General features: G+C 37.1%; 3 protein-coding genes across 4 annotated transcripts; all 3 read right to left on the reverse strand.

Annotated features, from left to right (window-relative positions):
* Window positions 1-6,855: 6,855 nt before the first annotated feature.
* Window positions 6,856-7,959, reverse strand: LOC116166996. Its single transcript, XM_031482229.1, has 3 exons — window positions 7,870-7,959; window positions 7,757-7,820; window positions 6,856-7,706 (listed from the first exon to the last, which is right to left on the reverse strand). The coding sequence occupies exons 1-3, from the start codon at window positions 7,891-7,893 to the stop codon at window positions 6,856-6,858; spliced, it is 939 nt and encodes a 312-aa protein (XP_031338089.1). The 5' UTR covers window positions 7,894-7,959.
* Window positions 7,960-14,054: 6,095 nt separating this feature from the next.
* Window positions 14,055-15,517, reverse strand: LOC116167378 (velvet complex subunit B-like). Of its 2 annotated transcripts, XM_031482730.1 has the most exons (4): window positions 15,404-15,517; window positions 15,292-15,346; window positions 14,778-15,243; window positions 14,055-14,597 (listed from the first exon to the last, which is right to left on the reverse strand). In XM_031482730.1, exons 1-4 carry the CDS (start codon window positions 15,422-15,424, stop codon window positions 14,336-14,338), a joined length of 804 nt encoding a protein of 267 aa, XP_031338590.1. In that variant the 5' UTR covers window positions 15,425-15,517; the 3' UTR covers window positions 14,055-14,335. The 2 variants fall into 2 exon arrangements, with proteins under 2 accessions (XP_031338590.1, XP_031338589.1); XM_031482729.1 differs by having other exon boundaries at window positions 14,055-15,243.
* A 2,954-nt stretch (window positions 15,518-18,471) lies between these two features.
* Window positions 18,472-20,746, reverse strand: LOC116166997 (pro-resilin-like). The gene is made up of 4 exons (XM_031482230.1): window positions 20,659-20,746; window positions 20,543-20,603; window positions 20,148-20,492; window positions 18,472-18,608 (listed from the first exon to the last, which is right to left on the reverse strand). The coding sequence occupies exons 1-4, from the start codon at window positions 20,668-20,670 to the stop codon at window positions 18,472-18,474; spliced, it is 555 nt and encodes a 184-aa protein (XP_031338090.1). The 5' UTR covers window positions 20,671-20,746.
* Between the last annotated feature and the right edge of the window lie 3,571 nt (window positions 20,747-24,317).

Raw genomic sequence — 24,317 nt, forward strand, 5'->3', positions numbered from 1 at the left:
TAGGACAATGACTATTTAAAATGCCATCATAAGTGATATTGTTAAATTCTCGAACTATGTTGTTCACATCGTATAAATCGTGTCCGATGTTTTTATTTAACCGTTGGTTCTACCTGATCACGCATCAATTTTAAAATACTGTAATTACTGTTAGTTATTAAAATTTATTACTATTACGCCTACGCCTGTTTTAGATAAACTGAAATGAGTAGAGCAGAAATCAAATCAGATTAATTCGTGTCTTCTACATTTTCTTATAGGACGATATAACTGATTCGTCGGTACGTGTCTAGCAAGTAAACCTTCAAAGCAGAGACTTTTCCGCGAAATGCTAAATTATCATGTAATATGTAGGTATTCCAATATATAGTCAGAAATGTATTCCCTTACAACGTCTGTATTTATACTACAATAGGCGACTTCATTTGACAACATTGGCAGGTAATTTAGATTTTTAATTGCCTCTCATTTTATAATTCCTATTTAGATTGTATTATTATCTCCCTTTATTACAATTATCCGTCTTTATGTACCTGTACAATGGCTTTTAACATCTAAACGTATAGGTAGGTGCTTACATACATCGCAGGAGAATTCATATATGGCTATGATTCTTAGATCTCATTTAATTACCTATTTGTCAAAAACAGAGACCTAAGTGACCAAAATTATTATTTAGGTATTGATCAGAATGCCATCAAACATATCACCAGAATCTTTCGAATTTCTTTCACGAATACGTTGCAGATGATTGGATGTATAGCAGGTAAGTACTCCAAATGGAGTTGATCAAATTATCCGTGAGAAAAACTCGAAGGCTTTCAAATATGAATGTCGAACACCTAATATTATAATAATAAAATGAGAAACTTACTTAAAAATACTTGCCATGATTCCTGAAAAGAAAATTTTTTTTATTTGAATATATTTTGGAGCTCCTCAATTACCTACTCAGATTATTGGTGCTCCGGCTTGGTAATTACAATACGTGGTTACACTATTTTATGCAATATGATGTGGTAAGAGAGATAACATTATAAAACATTTTGTCGTTGAACCATAAAAGTGTAACAACGGGCTATTTAACTACACAGGTAAGAGATTTTAGCCTTCAGCTATTATCTACAGAAGCAATAAAACATAAAACCAATGTCCAAATCATATTCGTAATAGTCGCGAAACAATGTGCATCGTCTAGTGCAATAAATTACTCATGGGACGTTTAATCAAATTGACTGGGTAAGTTTAATTACCGCAACCTTTGAACTTACCAACTCTTTTGTTCACAAACGTTTTCCAAAATTTGCTTTCTTTGGTATACCTAGAATTGTACTGATGCGATGTTACTCTTACTTTCCTAAGAATTCTAATAGCACCTCTTTTACCTATTACTTTCTTTCAAAAGACGCAACAATATATGTATGTAGGTATATTCGAATAAGAAAACATATAAGTTAAAGCACAGACAACATAGTATATGTTGTCTGTGGTTAAAGTAAGCGTTCATCGAACCATTGGTTCCTGATCATCTTTATCTAAAACTAAATGACATTTAGATGAAGTCTTTCTATTCGTGAACGTAATTGCATCCGCTATAAATCGTTAGAGAATTCGCAGCATGATTACCACAATGACGCGACGTGAAAGAAAAGGTAATCACACACTTATGAACTGTAATGCGCTTTTTATACAGTGTGCTTAAGTGCACTATTAAGTGGAATGTTATAATTTTTAACATCAATTTTAACGAGAAATGTAGGAGACTATGGAAATTCTTTGAAAAATTGCTGTTATTTATTCGTTAACAGTATGCACACATGCAGATATGTTTAAAATTTATGTTGATTCTTGTGCGGCTGCAGTCACGATGAAGGTTAATGAGATTCAGTATGTCGTTTTGGTGTACCAGTGAGCTATGTGCATTGTGCGGGACAGAATGCAAAAAGGAGAATTATATACGCGCGTATGGGAAAAGATACATTATTTTCTAAAACTCAGGAATATGTCGGTATTCATCACTTGGAATTGTCCAAAAAGTTAGGGACCCACTATCGTACTTCAGATTCAACTGTTCTTGCTTTTGCCATAATTAAAAAAAAAACACAAAAATCTGGACTGGATTTTTAGAAATTCTTAAGCGCGTTATGACATTCTTTCAGACAAAACGTTTAACGAAGACGAAACTGGAATCAATACTGTGGGTTAGTTACATTACACGGGTTGAAGACCCTCGTCCGTACTAACTAAATTATCTACGGCATTGGTAAAAAATTATCAAAGTCCTCGTGTGAGATCGAAGGGACTTCAGCGCATTTTTGTGTGGCAGATCAGTATTCTATTAGCCACTTTTGACTCAACCATGAATAAAAGATCTTGTCGGAGGCTACCACATTTCCTTTTTCGGTGCATACTTATACCACATTTTGGTGGATCTCGCTAAAAACCTTCCACAAGATAGTACTTAATTTTTGGGGGGCACTTCTCATTGCTCGAGCTTCTATTGACGACACGAGAAAGAGAGACAGCCATTCGAGATTTACGAAACGTTAAAACGCGTGACAGAATTCGCAACGGAAGGTAAAAGGTGCCCGAAGTTGACTACCTCTCGAAGACGCGCGCGCGCCTTGCAAAAGGTCGTTAATTTTGCCCCTAGGCCAAAAAACAAAATTCCGCCACGCAGGAGTTGTGCGCGTTTACAACATCTTTCCGTCGACACCAATTTGAAAAGAACCGGACCAAAACTGTAGTAGGAGATAGGAAAAAACTGAAAAACCTTCACGTTAGTATACTACGCTCGAGGACGACGCCCAGATGTAGCCAACCCCACATCATGTAGCCATGTCCCCAAGGTTTACAAATTACACGGCCTTGTAGATACATGTACACCCGTTGCCTTTCTACAAGAGTTCTTCTACGCGCCCACATTTGCTGCCAGCCAGCCGACCAGCCAGCCAGCCAGCCAGCCAAAGTGAGATTAAAAGCTACTTTTTACAAATAAATTTGCAAAAATGCGCTAAAAATTAATTTTACCCCCGGCTAATTCTCTAATAAAATTTAAATTATCCTTACCTTCCAGAATTTTGACTCTATTTCTTTTTTAAATCTGAAATCATAACTCGACGCTCTTGGGTGGCGGCAGATGAATAAATACGAATACCCACATAAATAATTGAATATATTGACAAACTTAAGTCGATCCAATTACATTCTGCGACGAACTTCCCCCTTAGCTCGTGCACGAACGGTATTCTAAATGAGGAAAGCACAATTACTTCAAGTTCATTTAATTGTCGAATAATAATATAATTGTACAATTCAATTATCACACCGTAGACGGTCGGCCGGTTTCTCGGGCGCCACCAAGACTTATCTCTACTCCCCCGAAGTCTTGGGAAAAGGGGCGGTCTTCTCGGATGGGATGGAAAAGCCTCCGGGTATCCTCTAGTGGAGAACGGAATATACCAGGGGTCGGTCAGAGTTCACCACAAAATGGCGGCGGTCACTTCCGGATTATCTAAAACAAAATATGGCCGACGGCCCTGACGGTAAATTTCCTAAAGGGAATAAAGCAATAAAGCACAAATCAATTGGCGGTGTCTAGGGGAAAGAAAAGCGGAAACGGTGGAGAACAAAATATAATGAAGCTTAGCGGAACGGTAGCAAAAGTTACGGTAGTGCAAAAACAGGTAAACTCAAAACGGTAGTGTACGGAAAGGACAACGGATTGACTTACGGTAGCTCAAACGGTAAAACGGTAAAACAAAAGGGTTTCGGTGGATTCGGAATGATACGGTTTCGCAAATTAGAAAAATCAAAAGGCGTACTTACAACTCGAAAGTATGAAGCAGAAAAGATACCTCCCAAATTGAGCGTTTTCCTTTTAAAGGAAACCTATTTTGGTAGAAGTGGAACAGGGAATTTCCAAAACCGGGCGGTGCTCGTACTGAGCGCGGTAGAAAATAATTCGGTTTTTAATTAATTGCGGCTCCTGTGGTTATCTTAAAAATCTGGGACAACTTGCAAACAAATAGAAAAATTACAGCGCCTCTGTGGACACTTCTCTCGACGGTTTTTGACAAGGTTTACTACTGCCCATTAACATGGCATTAATTAACAGCGCTTACCTAATTAAGCGTAATCAAACCTAAGTACTCATCACTCCAATCTGCAACTAGCTCCCTTGGACTTTTTCTTCTCAAACGGCGCTATCGCTTTAACACTCTTATCGCAACATGCAGGCATACGGGCGGGACTGCAAAACTTGTAAACAACTAGATTTGAACTCGTTCTATCCTTGATTTTACTTATTATGGGAATGTAAAACATCTTACAAATAATTAACGGCGCTGAAACCAAAGAATATTAATTGTCCCTCATCTTCGGGAGGACAACATCCTTCGGTGGTTACAAAAATATCGCGGTCTCCTTGCGTAACGAAGCCCAAACCAATCGTTACTATACAGGGTGGTCTTTGTAAACGGCAAACTAAATGCAGAAATTCCGGGTGCTTCGTTACAATTCTCCTTCAAATTTTTTTCTGATTTGAAATGCTGATTTGTTTTCTATAAATAAACCCATAAAGAGCGTCTAAAAAAGCGGCCGAGCACCTCGGTGTGACCCCACGGAGTCATTGGATTTGACCCATTTTCAATAGAATTGTTACATGTGGCATATAAGTTTACTATGCAAAGTTTCAACCGAATGGGTTCAAGCGTTTGGCAGGGATAGAGAAGTATAACCCCACGGGGTCATTGGATTTGACCCATTTTCAATAGGCTTATTGTGTCATATAGGTCAACTGTGCAAAGTTTGAAGTAAATAGGTTCAAGCGTTTGACAGAGACAGAGAGGCGTGGCCCCAAGGGGTCATTGGATTTGACCCATTTTCAATAGGCTTATTACATATGGCATATAGGTCATCTGTGCAAAGTTTGAAGTAAATAGGTTCAAGCGTTTGGCAGAGACAGTGAGGCGTGGTCCCAAGGGGTCATTGGATTTAACCCATTTTCAATAGGCTTATTACATGTGACCTATAGGTCAACTGTGCAAAGTTTGAACCAAATCGGTCCAAGCGTTTGACAGTTATCGTGTTCACGGACGGATAGACGGACAGATGGACACCATCGACTCCCCTATAAAGCTTACATCGCTTTGCTCTGCCGCTTAATAAATACAGAAAATACAACCTCTAATTCGTGACCACGTTTCGTCCTAATTTCTCTCTAATTTATTACGCGCAATAAAGTCCTGGAAATTTTACACCAAATATTCATACACACCTTATACGAGTAGTTAAGGCTAACCAAATTTGAATTCATGCAAAGGAATATTATAAGGGGAAAAAACCTTTCGTATGAAGGTAAACATTACTATACTTCAATGAAATTTGAAAAATTTAAAACTGATAAGTGAATTACAACTGTAAGCAAACGATATAAAATAATTTCTCTCAAAGGACAAAAATAAACTGGGGTTACTACAGATGCCGAAAGAGGTAGCAACATTACAACGTTTTGCTTTATGAGTGCCAGCGGTTGCTTTGTACCCTTATACCTATACCCACGATATAGGATGACTCCTGGATGATAGAAGAAATATTTTCACTTGGATTTAGTATTTGTGCTTCAATCTGTGCGCGTTCTCTATACATTGATTGTATATATATATACAATCCCCTTGATGATAGTGCTGGTTTAAATTAATTTAATTTTTGAGGAAAATGTAGTTAATATTATTTGACTAGGCATATCTACATGTCAAATCTATGTTTCGTTTGGTTAAAAGGTCATGAATTTCTGAGCACCCGGTATAGATTTCCTGAACCGTTGTTTTATAAAATAATAGGTTTATCTAGCTTGCACTGCGAAGGTCAATCTATTTTGGTAAACTCATACACACCACATTTTTTTGAAATCACACGTCAGTGTTGAGTTCCCTTCGAATAGTCGATTCAGTTCGTTTTTGAACACTTCGGGCGTGTGCGGTACAATTAAAAATGCACTTTTCTCTAGTTCAATACTTCTGGTGAAAGATGGTACCTTACTTACTGCTACTTTCTACTTTAACTTATTGCTCTTCCTTTTTCCACAAGAGTGCGAATTGAGTACTAGTGCCCCAAATTACACTTCCAAATTATTATGCACTGTTGGAACAACTCACAATAGAACACTACACCGGTTTAATGTACTTCCGCTTATAAAATTAGTAACAAAAGGTTATTTAAACACACTGTACAACACAATAAATATTAACAACATATTGGCACACGATCAATTACTAACAAATCATATCCTTCAAAAAATAAGGCAGTGTTTTACAGTAGTAAGGATAATGCACGGTAGTCTTTAAAAGAAACTTGGCATTCCTTTGTGTGTTGGAACCTTCCTCACTTTCTTCACTGTTTGGAACATGATGGAGAGTACCCAAAGCTATGTTAGGTTTCATCTTCTTTTCCGACGGGACGTAACTCTCGGCATTGTTGTGATTTTTGAATGGCAGAAACATCGTAGGAGAACCTATGGTATTTTTGTAACTTGGCGAGCGTTTGTAACTTTTTTTCGGTACTTTACATTTCTTAAGGCGTTTCAGCATACCATTTTTGTAAAAGTAACATTTAATCAAATTTGTGTGTGTGTGATGGGCGGAGGACGGAATTTTTTCGTCTGTTAGTAATGGAAACGGTTTACTGCCGATCGTAGGGTTTGGCGGATAATAATGATTCGAGTTAATACTTTCAGCATTTGCAGGTTGTGTAGCGTGAGTCGTACTTGGCCTAGTGTTAATATCAGCGTTAAAATCTGAGAACGAAGGGACCGGATAATCTAATCCTGTATTTTGATAAATTGTGGAGTAAGAATTAGTGTTTGTTAGTTGCGAAGTGTGCGTTGCCGGCGTTGACGCGTACGGTGCAGGTAAACGCGTACGGTGCAGGTAAAACAGACGCCTGATTCTGAAGACCGCTTTCGGATTCTGAAAATGTAGGGGGAGTGTTTTTGAAAATTGTGGAGTAAGAGTTGCTATGTGTAAATTGCGTAGAAGGCGTTGAGACCGGCCAGTCGTTGGGTTTCGGGTAGAAACTCGCGCTGGATGGAAACGTTACGTCAAAATTGTTAATGGGGTTCGCGTATTGCTGGACGGGAGCTGATTCTGCATGTATTGGTTGTGGAGTAGCTTGCGTCAAATCGATAGACTTCACAATGTTATGCTCGGTACCCGACTTGATTCCACTAGGTGCATTTGCTTGGATAGGCGGCGGATTATTAAACGGTACGGTAAAGTCAATTGGAGCAAAGTATTCTGGAGATAAAAAGGGGTTTGTGTGAATTAGTTCACTATACTGGCTGTTATCGTAGTAAGGTTGGCCGCCATGATTATTTACACCCCCTGCGTTCCGAACTTCAGGCGATGGAATGAAAGACCCCATCGATTCAATCACTGTAAATGGAGATTCGGTCTGCTGTCCTTGGAATTGAACATGTAAAGGGTTGTTTGCCCATTGCGCATTAAGTGGATTGGCCTCATGCACATTGCTTTGGTCTGAAGTTGAAAACCCAACATTATTATAAACTGAAGGATATTCTAGCCTTTGTGAAGGTACGAAGTGGTTATTTGTCGCGATTGTTGAAATTTCCACGTTTTCGGGGGCTGCATTCAAATGATGTTCTTGCGACCCAACGTTGGCAAATTTATTTATAGCCTCCTGTATTTCTGCAGAATGACGGGGTTTACACAAACTCAAAAGCATTGAACGTACTTACCGACTTGTTCAGTAATTCCGCACCAAACAAAACCGTATCCGAGGAAAAGCACAAACACGTAACCCTAAAACACAAAGTTTAACCTACGTATTAATAATAAATTAATTGTCTACCGAAATATGACCACCAGTCACCATTATTCACGAAGTTAGTGCTGTTATGCGGACGAATGCCGCACAATTGATAATAAAGTAGCGATGTAGGCTATTGTTTATATATACTTTTTATATAGAGAAAACAGAACTGAGATTTGTATAATCAGTAGGTAAAGGAGAACGCCCCTCTTTTCTAACAGCATTACCGAAAAGATGATAGAGTGATAATTGTACGTTCACTCTTATTATCAGGTACTACTCACTTTTAAATTTCTCAGTAATTAAAATACACATTTTAGCGATTTGAGTTAACCCAAATTATAATTTTATGGGAATATGTTAATAGCAAAAATTGTATTTTTTTTAGCTTCCTAAGTTCTTATTAGGCTGACAAATCTGATGAATCAGTTCAGACGTTCATTTAGAAACCATTCCTTTTACAATTTATTTTTTACACAAAACGAAATTCTTCTGGAGGCGATAAATATTCGAAATCACTTGTCGAATTGATTCGTTTAAAAACCACGCATCAATTTTTATGTTATTAAAATATTTAAAGTTACTAGAGCATATAAAACCCGTAGAGCACCGCTCGCAATGTAGGTTATTACCTACACCTTTTAGCTCANTTTTTTTTAGAAATAGGTATCAATGCAGGAGACGTCAGACAACAACCAAAACGTTTTAATGGAATGATGCTTTTATAGTTGTAGTTTAACGAATTGTGGATAGTAGATATTGTTTATGAAAAGAACGTTTGCGCGTAAAGAAAATTGCGTGATCGTTTATAATTAGGTATTTAATTATTCGCATAATAATAGAAAAATCGCTTTTCGCATAAATAACATTCGTCGTAATGTGAATAGAAATTTATAAAGATAGACAGTAGTGATGTGGAAGCGTAACGACAGAAATATACATTTTGCGCATTTATCATATGATAATAACGGTATTTCAAAGATTATAATTTTTTTTATATGAGCGAAATCTGTGTTTATTGCAAATTACTGACCACATTTAAAATTGAGATTTTAAATTATACAGTGTCCCAGCGTTACTATCGGCACAGTCTATTCTTACACTATGCTATCGGTAGCATTACCCTACAAAAACGTCCATCTGATTAGAGGTTTACATAATAATATATTTAAATGAGCTCCGTTTGTACCATAAGTGGGAAACCGTGTAATGGAAAAGGTAAAATCTAATTTAATGGGAAATTCGATTGTAAATACCTTCTATTTCTTCAATTTTATCGATATTCTTAAAAATACGTGAAATATATTTAAAAAAAAACGAATTGAGCCATTTCTTCAAGTTGCGCTGTTGCTACATTACTATTTGAGAAAGCTCAAAGCAGTCAAACGCGATCAAAGCATCTTCGAACAGTAGGCCGGGAAGCGGTTTCCCCAAACTACTACGGATACATAAAGTGTTTCCTATACGAACATTGAAATTGGGACGTCCTGTACCTACATGAAAAATAGTTGATAGGGGTCTCGATGCGAAAGCTTTAGAGCTTTCTTTTCAAGGTCGCAACCCAGAGCAGACATGTGGGTGGGTGTTTAATAACCCGACTATGTCTATACAACATAACGAATGCCCTGCTAATTTGTTTTTATTTGTCGGTTCACGTTCAAATAATTTGAACGTAGCTGTATACCTACCCTTCTAATAGGGTTTTTGTGTTCTACTTACTAGCTCTCATTCGTACAAATTGTGTGTTTCATGTAAAAGGTCTGGAAGTGTAAGTCAATGGCTTTAATCATGTAATTGACTTGATAAACCCCAGTATTGACAGGAAACTTATAAGCAATAATAAAATGATGTCAAGTACTTATACTGAATTAGTAAAAGGAAAATAGATAGGGTTAATTTTCGCATGTTCGCATAAGTACGACTTATGAGTTAAGATTAATGTGACGTTCTCGCATACGGACAATCAATATTTGTAATACGGGTAAAATAGAATGAGTATTGAAAATAGTTCGAAAAGACTGCAATAAAAAAAGATTTTCTCTTGGTTTTCTTGTCATAGCTAACTTTTCTCCTTTTCTCCTTCTTGAATTATTATTCGTGCAATAAACAGGTTACAATTACGTATTCAAAATTTGAATTTCAACTACTTTTTACTGGAAATCGGAACAGATGTAAAATGTTTGTAAAACATTCCTAATATTAGAAGATATTATTCGCAAAAATATATACAGGTGTAAATTTAGATCAGGATGTGTGAGAAATATTCACGTTTAATTGGTATATAACAAATGTATAATGGCAGGTACGAAAAACTCAATATTGATTGAGGAAATTTTTTAGTTGTTTTTAATTAATTTCAATTTTCCCAGCGGTCAATTGAAGTATAAATAAATTACTACACCAATGTTACAAGTTACGAAATACAACAGTCCATTGTGAAACCTTTATAGTTCGGGAAATTGGTATTTGCCTAAGTGATTTTAGGAGTTTTATGTTCCTGCTGAAGTTGGAATACATCCGCTTTAAATTGGTTCGACAACTAAGGTTTTTCAAACAGAAACCACCTTTTTCTCCCTGTGTAACAACGGATTTTGCACTGAAAATTAATAGAGAAGACTGAGAAGTTTGAAATCCCCCATGTCTAAAGTGGACCGTTTCCGTCTAGAAGGAAAATTATGCCACCGTACTTTAAGCATACCCCACATGAAACGACTTGTTATAAATCTATTCGCATTCGTTTTGATTTTGCCAGTATGGTTGGGGCTTTTAATTCTAGCAACGGAACTGAAGGGATAGTGAATAATGTACAAAACTGAATGATGTTGCCTTTTTACTCAAAGCGTAAAAGTGCAGAATAGCTATGGTTACATGCCGATATGAATGTGAATATCGCCTCCGGTGGCCAAAATTTGTTTACACTTTCATGTTGTGTTGCTCACTGAAAAGATGGCAACCATAAAATAAAAAAATCCTAGAAAATTCCAGAGCGCCAAAGGCGACGTCATGTCTGGAGCATTTCCGTTACACTATTATTAGAGAGAATTAAACAGATCTGATGAGCCCGAACTCTTAACCCATTGTTGTTCTAGTTTTAAGAACCATTTGATTTATACATACAGAAAGTCTAGGAAAAATCAATACTAAGACGAATGCTTTCAAAAATTAACACATTTTTTGGTTCTTACACGACTCGGACGTGGATACTATGATTCACATAAAAAACACGAACTATCTTTGTACCTATAAGGAATTTTTGAACTTTGGTTGAATAAATGGAAAAATTAGCGTACGAGTCGAGATAGTTGACATTTAAATACAACACTCGCTACATATATTAAGGAATCTGCTTGTTATTTACTAAAGAAAAACTACCCTTACAGCGAGTTTCCAGTCCGATTCAGCCCATCTAAATACAAAGAGAATTGTTAGAAAATCTAATTCCTGATTTTTACTATACTATCTGGTCTGTTTCGAAAACTAACCTTTCCATTGTTTCAAAAGTGTCTTCAAGTCCAATTAAAAGCAATAGAATAAAATGCTCTGAAAAAGTAATTATCGCAATCTTTTCAGAGATAATTATTTGCATTTTTTTTTACTGAACTGCAACTGTATTTACTCACTACTGGGTAATGAAATTTTCGTATACTGGGAGGTATTCCATACCCATAAGGGGCAGGCGCATGTGTCAATTTTCGTAGCTTTGGGCGATTAAGTAGGTGCTATGTTGCAGAATTGCTGTAGTCTGACTCGAGTCAATTGTTGTCCAGTTTGGATGAATAGGTAACACATTCAAAAGCCTAATTCCCAATCAAATTCCGTGATCCGTAATTAAATCAACTAACACTTTCTGGTTATGCCAAAATATCCGCTCCTAGCATTATGAGAAAACGTGCCGCACTAGTTGAGCCGAGTTCCCCTTAAATCAATTTGTAAAGGTATCGATTGAGCTTAATTGCTTCTCATTTCTTCTGATGAAATCCTTAAACTTTTTTGGCACCTAATACTGCGACACTTATCAATGTAATGCAGCAAACATCATACTACACGATCTTTTCTTTGAATGCAGTTACTCATATAGTTAGCACACGTTATATTTACAATTATTAGTTACAATATTTCTATGTACATATAATCCAATTACCTACATTACGAAATAATATTACTGGCATACTTACGGTTTATGACAGATATAGTAGAAAGGAACGGCCGTTTCTGCAAAGCAATCTTAAATGTAGTTGAATTTAAGATTTTTGCAACCTTTCTACTTTATCCTCTACTATTCATTTCCTTCGCACTAAATTTTATTAGCACGAGAAATGTTAGCATTCTTAACCTAATGTACTATTTTCCTCTAAGACACTTAATTCTATATGTACAATGTACACTTATAGAAAAGTACAGAGGTGAGACCCTAGCAAATTTGAGGAGCATTTCTTACTAGCAATTTATAGATACAAATTGAGCAGATATACGTCAGTTAGTTTCGGAATGAGTTAAAATTTGCTGATCTAGTGAGGACGTAGTGATGTTCGGGAGCTGGCCTGTACTGGGATTCGTAGTGTGGAAGTTGTGGTGGTAGGGAGTTGTACATCTGCTGATTGCACATGCAGGGACAGGTGGGAACATAGTTGGTACAGGGAGACGGGTTGCAGTTTGGTTGACTAGGAATGTAGTTATTACTCGGTATGACAGGGACGTCGTAGCTTGATGCTTGCGGTTTATACATCCATTGTGACTGCGGGCCTGCAGTTTTCAGTTTAGGAATGACATGCGAGTGCAACGGCACGTAATAGTTAAGCGTATTTAAAGTCATTTCGGGGTATGGCTTTGGACTAGCTGTAGAATAATCATGTTGCGGCACAGCGTGAGGTTTTGCATTACGCACTTCACTAATGGGTGAGTAATTGATTAACACCGGGGGAGGGCCTTCATGTTTGTCCTTTGAAAGGGATGAATCATCTTTACCAAAGGTGTTAGAAAGAGGTGGAGGGTACAGGTATGGAACTTTTGTGTGCGTGGGGGTATGAGTGGAAGTAATATCTTTAGGAGGGTGCGTTGTGCTAGGGGCTTCTGTGGGTTTCTGCGTCTCTGTATCATCTTCGACATGATCCGTTGGAAAATCTTTAGTGATGTTGAACTTATCATCCTCTGGCAGGCCTTCATGTCGCGAAGCTGGAGTATCAGTGTCCGATATCAAATTTAGTTCCTTCAGGACAGTTGCGATATCATGCTCTAAAGTGTTTTCACTCAATTCGTCATGTTTATTGTCATCAAGCTCTGTTTTGGGCTTGGCTACTGGAAAATGCGTTCTTCTTAATATTAAAAGCGAAACTGGAGTACTTACCTGGAGTATCTATGTCGAGAACATTATCTGTCACTGGTTCTGCTTTACCATGGACGGCAAGTAAAACACAGATCTGCAAAAACGGTTTAGTATAAAAAATACTACTAGTGACGCTTACCAACAAGCTCAGCAACCGCATTTCGATACGTTGTTTGGAAAATATTTACTGAACTAACTACGTTAGGCCTATTTATGGTATTATATTTGGAAATAGTGAAAGTTATATGGGGGGTTACCATAACCATCGCGATGTCGTTTCATTTTCATCTTTAAGTGATGATTTAAATTCTTATCATAAATCTTACGAGCACATTTTGAATAATTTAAAGAAATTTTTAAGTCATAATTCACACATGACTGTACCTACTACATACTGTCTCAAAAGAAAGAATTAATGTGTAACACCCTACACTTCAGTCATAAGAACAGTTCTATATTACAATGAGTATAGTAATTCAGCATCAGCATACGGTTTTTCATGAGCTATTCGGTGAAAACACTTATCAATTTAGCATAGGTGAGTGTACGTCGGTACATAAACTATGGTCTCAATGGTCAAGACCTCAAAATCAACGTCTAGTTTACCATTAATTGATGACAACTAGCTACGTCTTAGGTAGTTGAATATTTGAATGGTGAGTACACTTTTCTTGCATATGGAATGTGCTTAAAATATACTCCCATAAAGAATCAAATGCAAACAGTTTCCAGACATTTTTACTTTCTTCAAATAAATAGAACGTGACAATTTTTACATAGGAATGGTTTAAAAATATTTTACTGTTATGTAAATCTTTAAAATAAATGTTCTTATCACAACTTAAAATTCCAACGCATCCAGTGAAAGATGATTTATTATTCATATAGTAGTAATGTAGTTACATAAAACTAAAATGCTTTTTATAGGGTATCTAAGTACTATATTTATTCTGATTACTATGCTGCACAAAACTAATCTTTGAAGGAATACGTGTATTTCAAATTTGTACAATAATGATTACACGAAAACCAAAAAGAATTTCTCGTATCCGTTGAAAGTACATAGGAACATAAATATCCATAAATCGAAATAAAACATATTTGCGTTCAATATTAAACGTATTTGCAGTATCTATGCCAATATATAAGAAAGAACATAACATAAATTGGCGAATACACATCTTAATAGACGTACCCACCGTTGTTACTATACGACTGTCCAGAAGATCCGAACCCATGCGATGACGGTGGTCCGTAAGACGCGCTTGGTGCATTAGGAGACTCGTAACTTGAAGAGGGAGCTGATGGTGGGCCATATTGTGAGGAAGCCGAGGGTGCACCGTAGCTGGAGGATGGCAGAGATAGTGGTAGATAATTAGAGGAGGGCTGAGATGGTGGTCCATAATTAGAGGATGGCGTTGATGGGACTCCGTAATTCGTGGACGTTGGTGGGTTAGGAGGCCCGTAACTTGAAGAGGGAGCTGATGGTGGACCATACTGTGAGGAAACCGAGGGTGCACCGTAGCTGGAGGATGGCAGAGATAGTGGTAAATAATTTGAGGAGGGCAGAGATGGGGGTCCATAATTAGAGGATGGCGTTGATGGGACTCCGTAATTTGTTGATGGTATCGACGGCGTGCCGTATTGGGCGGATGGCGCGGAAGGACTTGGCGGGACTCCGTAGTTGGATTCGGGAAAATGGCCTGATGGTGGTGGTCCGTAACTTGTAATTGAGCTTGTTGGCGCTTTATGAGATTGTGGTGGACTGTAAGAATTTGCAAATCCAAAAGAGGAGAAGCTAGGCGTGCCATACGTTTGGGAAGGTTTGGATGGCGGTCCATACACAGGCGACGGCTTTCGTTTTAACTTCTTAGACTTATGACGAGGAGGACCGTAAACGGGAACTGGTTTTGATGGCGGCCCATACTGTGAAGTAGGTCTCTGATTTGGTACTCCATACGTAGGTGAAAGAGAATTAGGTTGTGAATAACTAAATGAGTTATCGTAAAAAGCGGGAAGATCTAGCCCTTGGTGATGATCATTAAATCCATTGAAAGGTGGTGGACTATAACCAGATGACGGCAGAGGTGCTGAAAATTTCAAATTATTTGGATACGTACATCATTTAAGCACGTTACCTTCGCGTTTTACAATTATTGCGCAAGATCCAATGGATAGCACGTATCCTATTCCCTGAAAACGTGACAGAGGGGTGAGATAGGAATTTCTAAATTGCAAAATGCTACTTACCAATAGCCGTAATAAGCGCATAATGGTATTATAGGAGATACTCTACAACGGGTTAAACCCCGTTACACAATGCTCAACAAAATTTACCAACTATTTATATATGACTTAAAAATATGAGAAAGTTTAAAAATTTAAATTTAAAATGCCTACAAGAGTAGGGTTTATCTAAAGATCTAATTGTTTTGATGTTTAAAGCAACGAAGGATAGGTATATCTAAGCTTTTTGTTACACTAGTTAAGCATCTGGCTGACCAAACTGTCTTTAAATCACAAAATTATACAAATAGGAAACTAAATCTTATTAATTAACCATAATTCATATTTAAACGTTTGTTTTTATGTTACTCTGTTACATTTAAAAAGAAAACGTACGACAAAGACGATATTGAAGTCAATGAATTACATGTTGCATTTCTCACATTATAAACACTTCACAAAGAATAACAGCGACTCAACGTCGAGAGTAAGTAGTGCTGTGTGTCATATTAGTGTGCTTTAATTAATTTAATTAAAAGAGTTTATAACTTCCTATTGTCGTAATCTGGAGCGTTGGGTGTGCCATCCTCTGCAGCTGGTTGACTGCATCTTGCAGTCAGTTCTACTACAATTCATTCCTACTAGTCCAGGAGGCAGCGATATTTGTTATGCACTCATTTCTATATGGCTGCTATTCTGCAATTTTTATTGTTTTGATAGTGCAAGTAAACAAATCGGCAGTCTACCGCGTCGGCGCTCTTGCCTAAATTTGCAACAATGTTCTGAACATGTTAATAAATAATAGGTACATTTACAAGAATGAAAATTTTTACAGTAATTAAGTACACCTAAAACTAAAAATGAAGTATGATAATAGTCTACCAAGCTGGAAGCGTTGCTATCACAAGTCTACCACCCACGCAAGATGCATAAAAAATTATTCAATTGAACTTATTTCTACAAAGATGAAATTTTTGTTTGAAAAATTGGTCCACCGATCGCGTGATGTTGCCAAGGTCTCGGTAGACACGCTGGAAGGTACGATTTCCCAAGCTCAGCTGCTGCACCACTCTGCTAGAGTATACCTCTAAATTATTATATACACGGGCTTAAAATAAAAATCTTTAAAGCTGTTTCGTATGTACCGGGTGAATATTAAAAAATGAACATAGGCAATGAACATGGAAAAAAGTTTTTTTGCAGATCGTTGCTCCCCATATTAACTTAGAGGGTTAAAATGACACCAATCGAAAGAAGATTTTTTACTCATCTAATGATATACGAATTAGTCCATTTGCAGTTGTATTTCTCATTATTTTATAAAAAATTCGTTATTCGTTATTCAATTCGAAATGAATATCAGTTTTAATAATTTTTTTTGTAAAATTTATTCACTGAGGACAGATATTCATTTTTGAATTGAATTTTTGATAGAATAATGATCCTAAGTACCACAGTTCTGTTCCCTGGTTAGAGTAGCGATTGTAGATCGTGCTCTAACAATAAGTTACCTGTTCGGAGTGGCGGTTGTAACACCGCTCTCACTCTCTGTAGTTACCTTCCGCGAATTAAGGATGTCCGGCTGTATAGCCGCGCTATTAATTAAGTTTACCTGTCGCTCAATTACAGTAGAGGTGTCGGTTGTAATACCGCGCTCTTCCCAGATTACCTTACGGGAATTAAGGGTGTCCGGCTGTATAGCCGCGCTCTTAATTAAGTTTACCTGTTTTTTTTTTAAATTTCGGTAGACGCTGCGAATGTACATTCGCGCTCGCCAAGAACAATCACTCCTGTAATATACCCTGGGTAACGTTTTAGTTGGGTTATAACGTAACAACTTACCTAATTTGCTTGATCACGTTCAAAGTTAGTTATGAAAGAAATTGTCTCTGAAACTACCTGCCAGTTTTTATACTGGATGCTAAGAAGGTTAAGTTACAGAGATAAATAAAACTACAAGGCAGGTCAAGGAGCCGTTCTGTCAACGTTTCTAGTTGGGTCGCATTCAGCCATATAATTTAGTTTCTGTACAATTGTAAATAGTAGTAGTATTATTTGTATTTTAGCAAGCTTTAATTAATTAATTAAGTGGTGACCTGGATCTCCGATATAGAGCTACCCAGAACAGCTCCCTGTGTTGCTGAACGTAGGCAATCCAACATACACAGGTTGTCTTGACGAACAGGAGGTGGTGTAGAAGGGAGGTCTTAGAGGTCCTTAGGTTACGAAGAGGCTAGGAGTAGCCTGTAACCACTAGGACCGTGACAAACTCTCCAATTTAGCGTTTGAGGTTTGACGAATAAGAGCTAACCTTTAAAAAGATACAACTTGGTTCTTACTGGACATACAGTAATTATTAAAAACAATTTTCATTGTTTTTTTTTAAAGCTACGATTTTGTTTTCCACAGTTTTTTTTAATTAAATGCATACTTTTAGAGTTTTTTGCGAATAACCAATCAAAACATTGATCTTTTCTAAGGAAAACTCATACTTTCGGTCGCGAAAACTGGAGAAGTATTAACTTTACAAAAAAATGTATAGAACACTTTTCGCTTAGAATTAACTGTTCTATCTATTTCTGTGTTAAAATTGCAATAAAAAATTGCCACCCCCCGAGAAAAGGTGGCAACCACCCCCAGGGTGAAAGCGCCCTTTGGCATGATATAGATTTTGAACATTAGGCTATTCCCTACTTACTGTACAAAGTTCAAGTTAATCGATTCATTTTGAAGACAAGAATATAATGCACACCCATCATTCAACGGTACACATTACCATCTGCCGAATTAATTTTAAATATTTATTGGCTTACCTCTAATTACCCTTAATTACATGTAATTATATTTTGTTCGGCACATTACACCTTGCAATTTTAGTTGCCATTAATTAAATAAACAACGTTATAGTTACATGAACTTTGGTTATACCAAAAAGTAAATTATTAAGTATTCTTTGGTTATACTTACATTACTCAACCGATGTAAAAAAAAAAACAATAATATTCCATATTTATACTTACTACTTGTGAGAATTGCAAAATTATAAACAAGGTTGTCAGGCATGGTACATGGTATTCAAAGTACTTTGTTGGTTATTTTGTTCCGTACGCTTGGTTTGTTTGTTGTCCCTTTCCTTTCTTTTGTCCTTTTGCTTTCTGTCCTTTCATTTTTTGTCCTTTCATTTTCTGTCCTTTTGACTTCATCTTTTTGCATTTCTGCTTCTTTTTCCCTGGAACATTGGTGAAAGGTATTTCTAGTTAACGCACAACTGGAAACTATAGTAATATTAATGTGCGGTAAACTAATGCATTGTGCAGTTTCTCTAATGAAAGGTTTAGCATGGGCGCAAATCTTGGGTAGGGGTAGGTTAATTTATATTATTTTGTCTTCAGAACATAAGATCACTATACAAATCTAATTAACCTTTAGGGCCAGTATAATGACTAATTTCATGTGAAAAATATTGAATTACAATAGTAATAAATCTCATGGTTCAAAAATAATGTATTAAGAAACTACTTACATATTTACAAATGATCTTTTGAACATGAAGAAATTTGTATACTTTATACCTAATATGTATTTACCTATACTGCATTCATTATAAGAAGGTAGTAGACGGCGCTGTGTTTGAAGATCGACACACACAGGAAAAATATAAAACGGCACAAAATTTGAAAAATATACATAGGTATAAATCAAACGATATCACGCTTGGATTTTTGAAATTGACAGCTAATGACAATTCAACAGTTTAGTTCGTAATTGAAACTTCTAACAGACAGAATTCGTCACTCGTTTTATTTTTCAGGGTAATACTGACTCGTGTTTTAACCAATCACAGTGAAGGTCAACCTGTCTCTATGCTTTCTACCGCTACCTTCTTAAAATGAATAGCGTATAAAGCAATACTTGTCTCATATAGGTACCGTGAAAACCTTTTCTTTAACATTTTTGTCTTTAATTGCTGGTTTACAGATGAAAATTAATGATATGCAGCTCTGAAATTATTACACAGAAAGACAAGATCGTTACATGAGTAATTCACTAGTGACTTTATTTCGAGAGAAAACTTTGCAATAATTGCGCTAGCCTATTTTTGAATAATTGTAGAAAAAAACGAATATGTAAATGAATGATCCGTCCACGTAGATCATCTGAGAATAGAGTCTAATATTTTTTTTGTCTCCTTTGACCAAGGTTCAACTGGTTCAACTGCAAAGGACACAAAAATGGTTAATTATTATTGCCAAAAGGAGCTTCTTCTATTGTGAAGTATTCTCACAATCGAAATTATGACAAACTTTCTTTGCAAGAAATGCCTTTGAATATTGTGCTGGTCATATATTTTTGTATTTAAAGAAGGATGAAGAAGCGTGAAAAACAACTTTTAAGATTTATCTCTATACACTCCATCAGATTTTGTGGAAGAAAATGAAATCAGTAAGGAGTGTCAAATCTAACCTATTTCAGATTTTCTTTGGTGTGCAAAAGAAGAACCAATAAATCTTACTAGTTTAATCATGTATAATAATCATTAAGTATCAACATAAATTATTACTATCAACAGTACAGCAAAGTGTACAGTAGGTACAGCTAAACTAATACACCATCGAAATTAGTTACATAAAAAAACTCTTTTAATACTTATAGCCTCCATTGCTATCGTAGCTTTGAGGAATAGTTTCAGGAACAGAACTTGGCCCACTACCACCACCACCTCCATTACCGCCACCGCCCGCATTACCGTTTGAGCTAGGATACCCACCACTTGAGCATCCACTACCTCCGGAAGGCGGGGGACCGTAGGAAGATGGTGGCTGCGATGGGACGTCGTAGCTTGGGACAGGTGGTCCCATGGGTGCATCGTATGAGGACGATGGTGGACCGTAATTACTCGAGGGTGCGTTTTGCGATGGAGGTGCGCCGTAGCTATCCGACGGCGGTTGACTTGGAGCTCCGTAAGACTGAGAGGGTGGCGCACCGCCACCTCCACCTCCGCCATTTCCACGTCCGCCGCCGCTAGACGGTGCGCCATATTGGGAAGAAGGCAAGTTTGGGACCCCGTAGCTTGTTGCTGGTGGAGAATATCCACCTCCGCTGGATGCAGGAGCTACAAAGATAATTAGATTATATATTTCAGTGGGAAAATCAGACACTTACCTTCCCTTTTTATGATGTTGCCGAGACAAACAGCCGTGAGACAAACGAGAATTAATACACTCTGGAAAAAATGCAATTTCAAAAAACTAAAATATTTTTTATAGGGATAGGAATACCGAATTATCCATTTGAAGATGTGAACACCCAAATGATAACTAAAACGATAGTGAATTAGCCATCAGACATTCAGATATATTTATACCCTACTGAAAACAAGAGCCAGAGAAAGTGTTCTAGAGGGTTATAAAAGAAAAACTGTACTTATGTATATTATTCTTGTAAAAACAGTAATTTTCTTCGTATTGTTCATTAATGACATAAAGGTTAGTCATGACTGGTTTCTATTTTTAATGTTACATAGGTATGTAGTTTAATTATTATTATACATGAGCTTGGGTGTTATTACGTTTGCAATCTGCGTGAACTGGATGTAAGGAAACACCGTAGGCATCAGCTTCTCTCCAATGTTCTACGTCTTGCATCTCCCACATTAATTTTGTGTTATACAATAACTACCTACCTGCACAGTGTAACTACGACACATGCAAGGTTTTTACTTCAAACTGCCATACATAAAATGTCATATTATTATGCGTATATAATTTCCTTTACACAGTTCGAATCGATCCAGCATTTAGTAAATTCTATGCTGATTCAACGACATCCCTACTCGACCGACAGTATACTACTGTGTACTATGATTAATAAAATATATTATACAAGCGAAAAAAGTATTAGATTTTCGTGGTTGTGTTGTCTCCCGACGCAAAGCGTAATAAATAAATAAAGTTTCTTATAAAAAATAAAGTTTTGTGATTTGATTTAAAAATCGCGAATTTAATGATTGTTTAGAAGTTATTTTGAATGATATAGGTAAAAAATATCTGATTCCACTTCAGCATTGAATAAAAAGTAATATTCAATGACCTCAGTTAGTAGTAGCAGTGATAATAGCTTAAAAAAATTATAGCCAGCTAAGTCCAGGAAAATTTAGGAAACATGCAGTTCATTCTCAGAGACCGTGTTATTGGCTTATTTTTCGGAACTGGCACCACAACACAAAAGCTACAGTGAGTCCGAATTATTGAATGATTAAGAGTATGTTACAGTTTAATAATAATTAGGCACTTTAATCTAATTACATTTATGTTACAAAATGGGAAAGAGAGTTTCTATTTTTTTGTGACGGGAAAAACGCATGACAATCTGCTGACATGTACCAAAATGTCACTTTTTATGAAATGACTTATTTTTTATTATTAATTATTTACTTATACATAAAGGTAGATACCTATTTAATTTTAGAACATCTTATTTTACAAAGTTATTTGGCGGTCAGGTTCTTTTTATTTAAATAATAATATTCGCCTTCCACATTAAAACTTGAGGTTATGAGCTGTCTCAGCACATGGTGAGTTGGTTGGTTTTTGGTATGCAACTTGCAGAAAATCGTTTGTAAGTCATAATTTGAATAAATCACTATAAATCAGTCAAATGGCAGATGACGAAAGATTTGTGTTCCGGCAATTCGAGGGACTTGAATGTAGTAATTGGTATTTCCGACTACAAGTAGCGCTAGAGAACAAAGACATTGAAAAATGGATGGAAACAGATGCAGCCAATTATGTGATCATCGTTAAGGATGCTGCATGTCGTTTGCAAATAACTTGCCGTGTCGCGAATTTACATTTAGAGTAATTGAAGGATGTAACGAGTGGTTTTATTTCGCGCCAAATTTCATTAAAAAATTCTTGTCATGATACTGAAGGTCACCCTGTATATTTCATTATTTGTTTCGGTTAGAAATTTTGTGTTTGGGCATTTCGGTTCGCTCAAGACTATGGTCCGATAGATTTAATTTCGCTCAGATTTAATTTCGTCGTGGGAAGAGTGCAAAGTTGATTGACGTCATCATGAGTAATGCGAGTTTTTCGTCGTTCGTTTATCACCCAAGGCGCCGTCTAGACCGAGAATAGGAGCGGATATAGCACCAAGCCATCCAGAGATAAGGGGTTTTAAATTCGTCAGCAGAAAACCGTGAGATCAGTTTATTCAGCAGTTCCTGGAGGTTGACGACGAAGTTAGAGTGAGTTAAGTCTTCTTTATCTAAACCAATGGGAGAATTTCTAGCGGGAGCCATTTTTGTTTTATGGTAATTTGGGTGTGGTTTTTTCATTTCAATTCTGAAGAAGGGGATCGTTTTTGAGAGACTCGCGGTTAGTACGTCAAGCGGTCAACACGTACCTTGAGCGATCGTTTTGGTACACCTAGCGGTTTGAGCCACCGGTTTATTTCGGTTGCTCGCAGTTGCGTGCTTTTTGCACCCGTTTCGAAGTGTTATTTTCTTTTCGCGTTGATTTTTTGGCGACTAACACCCAGGTTCCGATCAGGTGATATTTTGGCGAACCCTTGAGCTTCACCCCAGTTTACTTTGGATGCAGTGAATCGCGTTAGGATACGTTGTGATTTCTCGAGGATATATAATTCAAAGTGCTGCCCTAGTCCTCAAGGCGCCGATATTCGGGATCCGCCCCAGGTGGAATTTCCTACTAGTGCCGTACGGTCATTTGTCGAAGGAGCGCTGCGTTTTGGAGAGATATTTGCCCCAAGAAGAGCTGGTGAAATAATAAGTCGAACCACCCAAGAACAAATCGCGGTTTACCGTCGGATAGTGATCATAAAAATTTGTGTTTTGCCGTGCCGCTAACTCAAAAATCCGTCTCCCGCAGGCGATCAAAGTTAATAAACTCTAAGAGCCGGTGGAAGGAAATAGTAGGGGTCACTGGTTAAATTAAATACACCACTGTGTAGAAACTTTGTCAACTAGCCGTCTCCCACTCGCCACGCGAAGGATTTCCTGGACTAAGCTTCAGTTCAAACACTAAACTTTGCTTTCGTTCCGAGGAAGGATAGGCACCGTGGATTTTGTTTCCGTGTGTTAATTTCAAGCCACCCCCTAGGAAGTCACAGAGACCTAAGTGTCAGGTTTCATCACATCCACCCTGTACCAGAGGAAAGAGCAGTTCACAAGATCGGCTGTACAAATGTTGTAAAGGTTAGTCTAATTAAATTTGTAACGTTCTGTAAAACCCCACTTTTTGGTAATGAAGCTATAGTAAAAAATTTTGATTTGATTGTTTATTAAAGTCCAATGAACGATTACCAAAGAGTAGGATAAATTTTTGTGTTTATTTAAATAAGTCCCAGCCCACGCTGGAGTAAAAAAACGATTACCTGTTGTTGAAATTTTCAAACTGTAGAGGATGGCCACCCCTTGAGTAAATTAGTCTCACCTGGTAGGATTTTTTATTTAGTTTAGTTGTCATTGTTAAGCTAGTGTTTTTACAAGGAGGAGAGAAGAACTGCTAGATCCCTGTAATTTGTTTGTATCTCTAATATCATTTCAATATATTATCTATTTGGTTTCAATGTGCCTATGTCTTTAACGAAGAACGAGGGGAAGGAAAGGGAGGAGTAGGAGTTGAGGCAGGAGACTGGTAGGCGGCAGGTTAAGGTTTGTTACACAGTTTCAAAAGAGTTAAAAGCCCACCGATTTGAGTTAGCCGGAGCATTTATTTTTATCGATTGAGCAGCCTGAGAAGAAGACGGTTTTCCTTGCCGGGCGGAACCGATGGTAATTTTCAAGTCCAGAAGGAACCCCCGTAGCAAGGAACGGAAAACAGCATTTGAAATGTTATAATCGCTTCGTAAAACGTTTGAAAGGACCAGTAGGTACCTATAGCAAGAGAAATAAGTGCACCAAAGCGAATGTTAT

This window comes from Photinus pyralis, unplaced genomic scaffold, assembly GCF_008802855.1.
Source record: "Photinus pyralis isolate 1611_PpyrPB1 unplaced genomic scaffold, Ppyr1.3 Ppyr1.4_LG3b, whole genome shotgun sequence".
NCBI lineage: Eukaryota > Metazoa > Arthropoda > Insecta > Coleoptera > Lampyridae > Photinus > Photinus pyralis.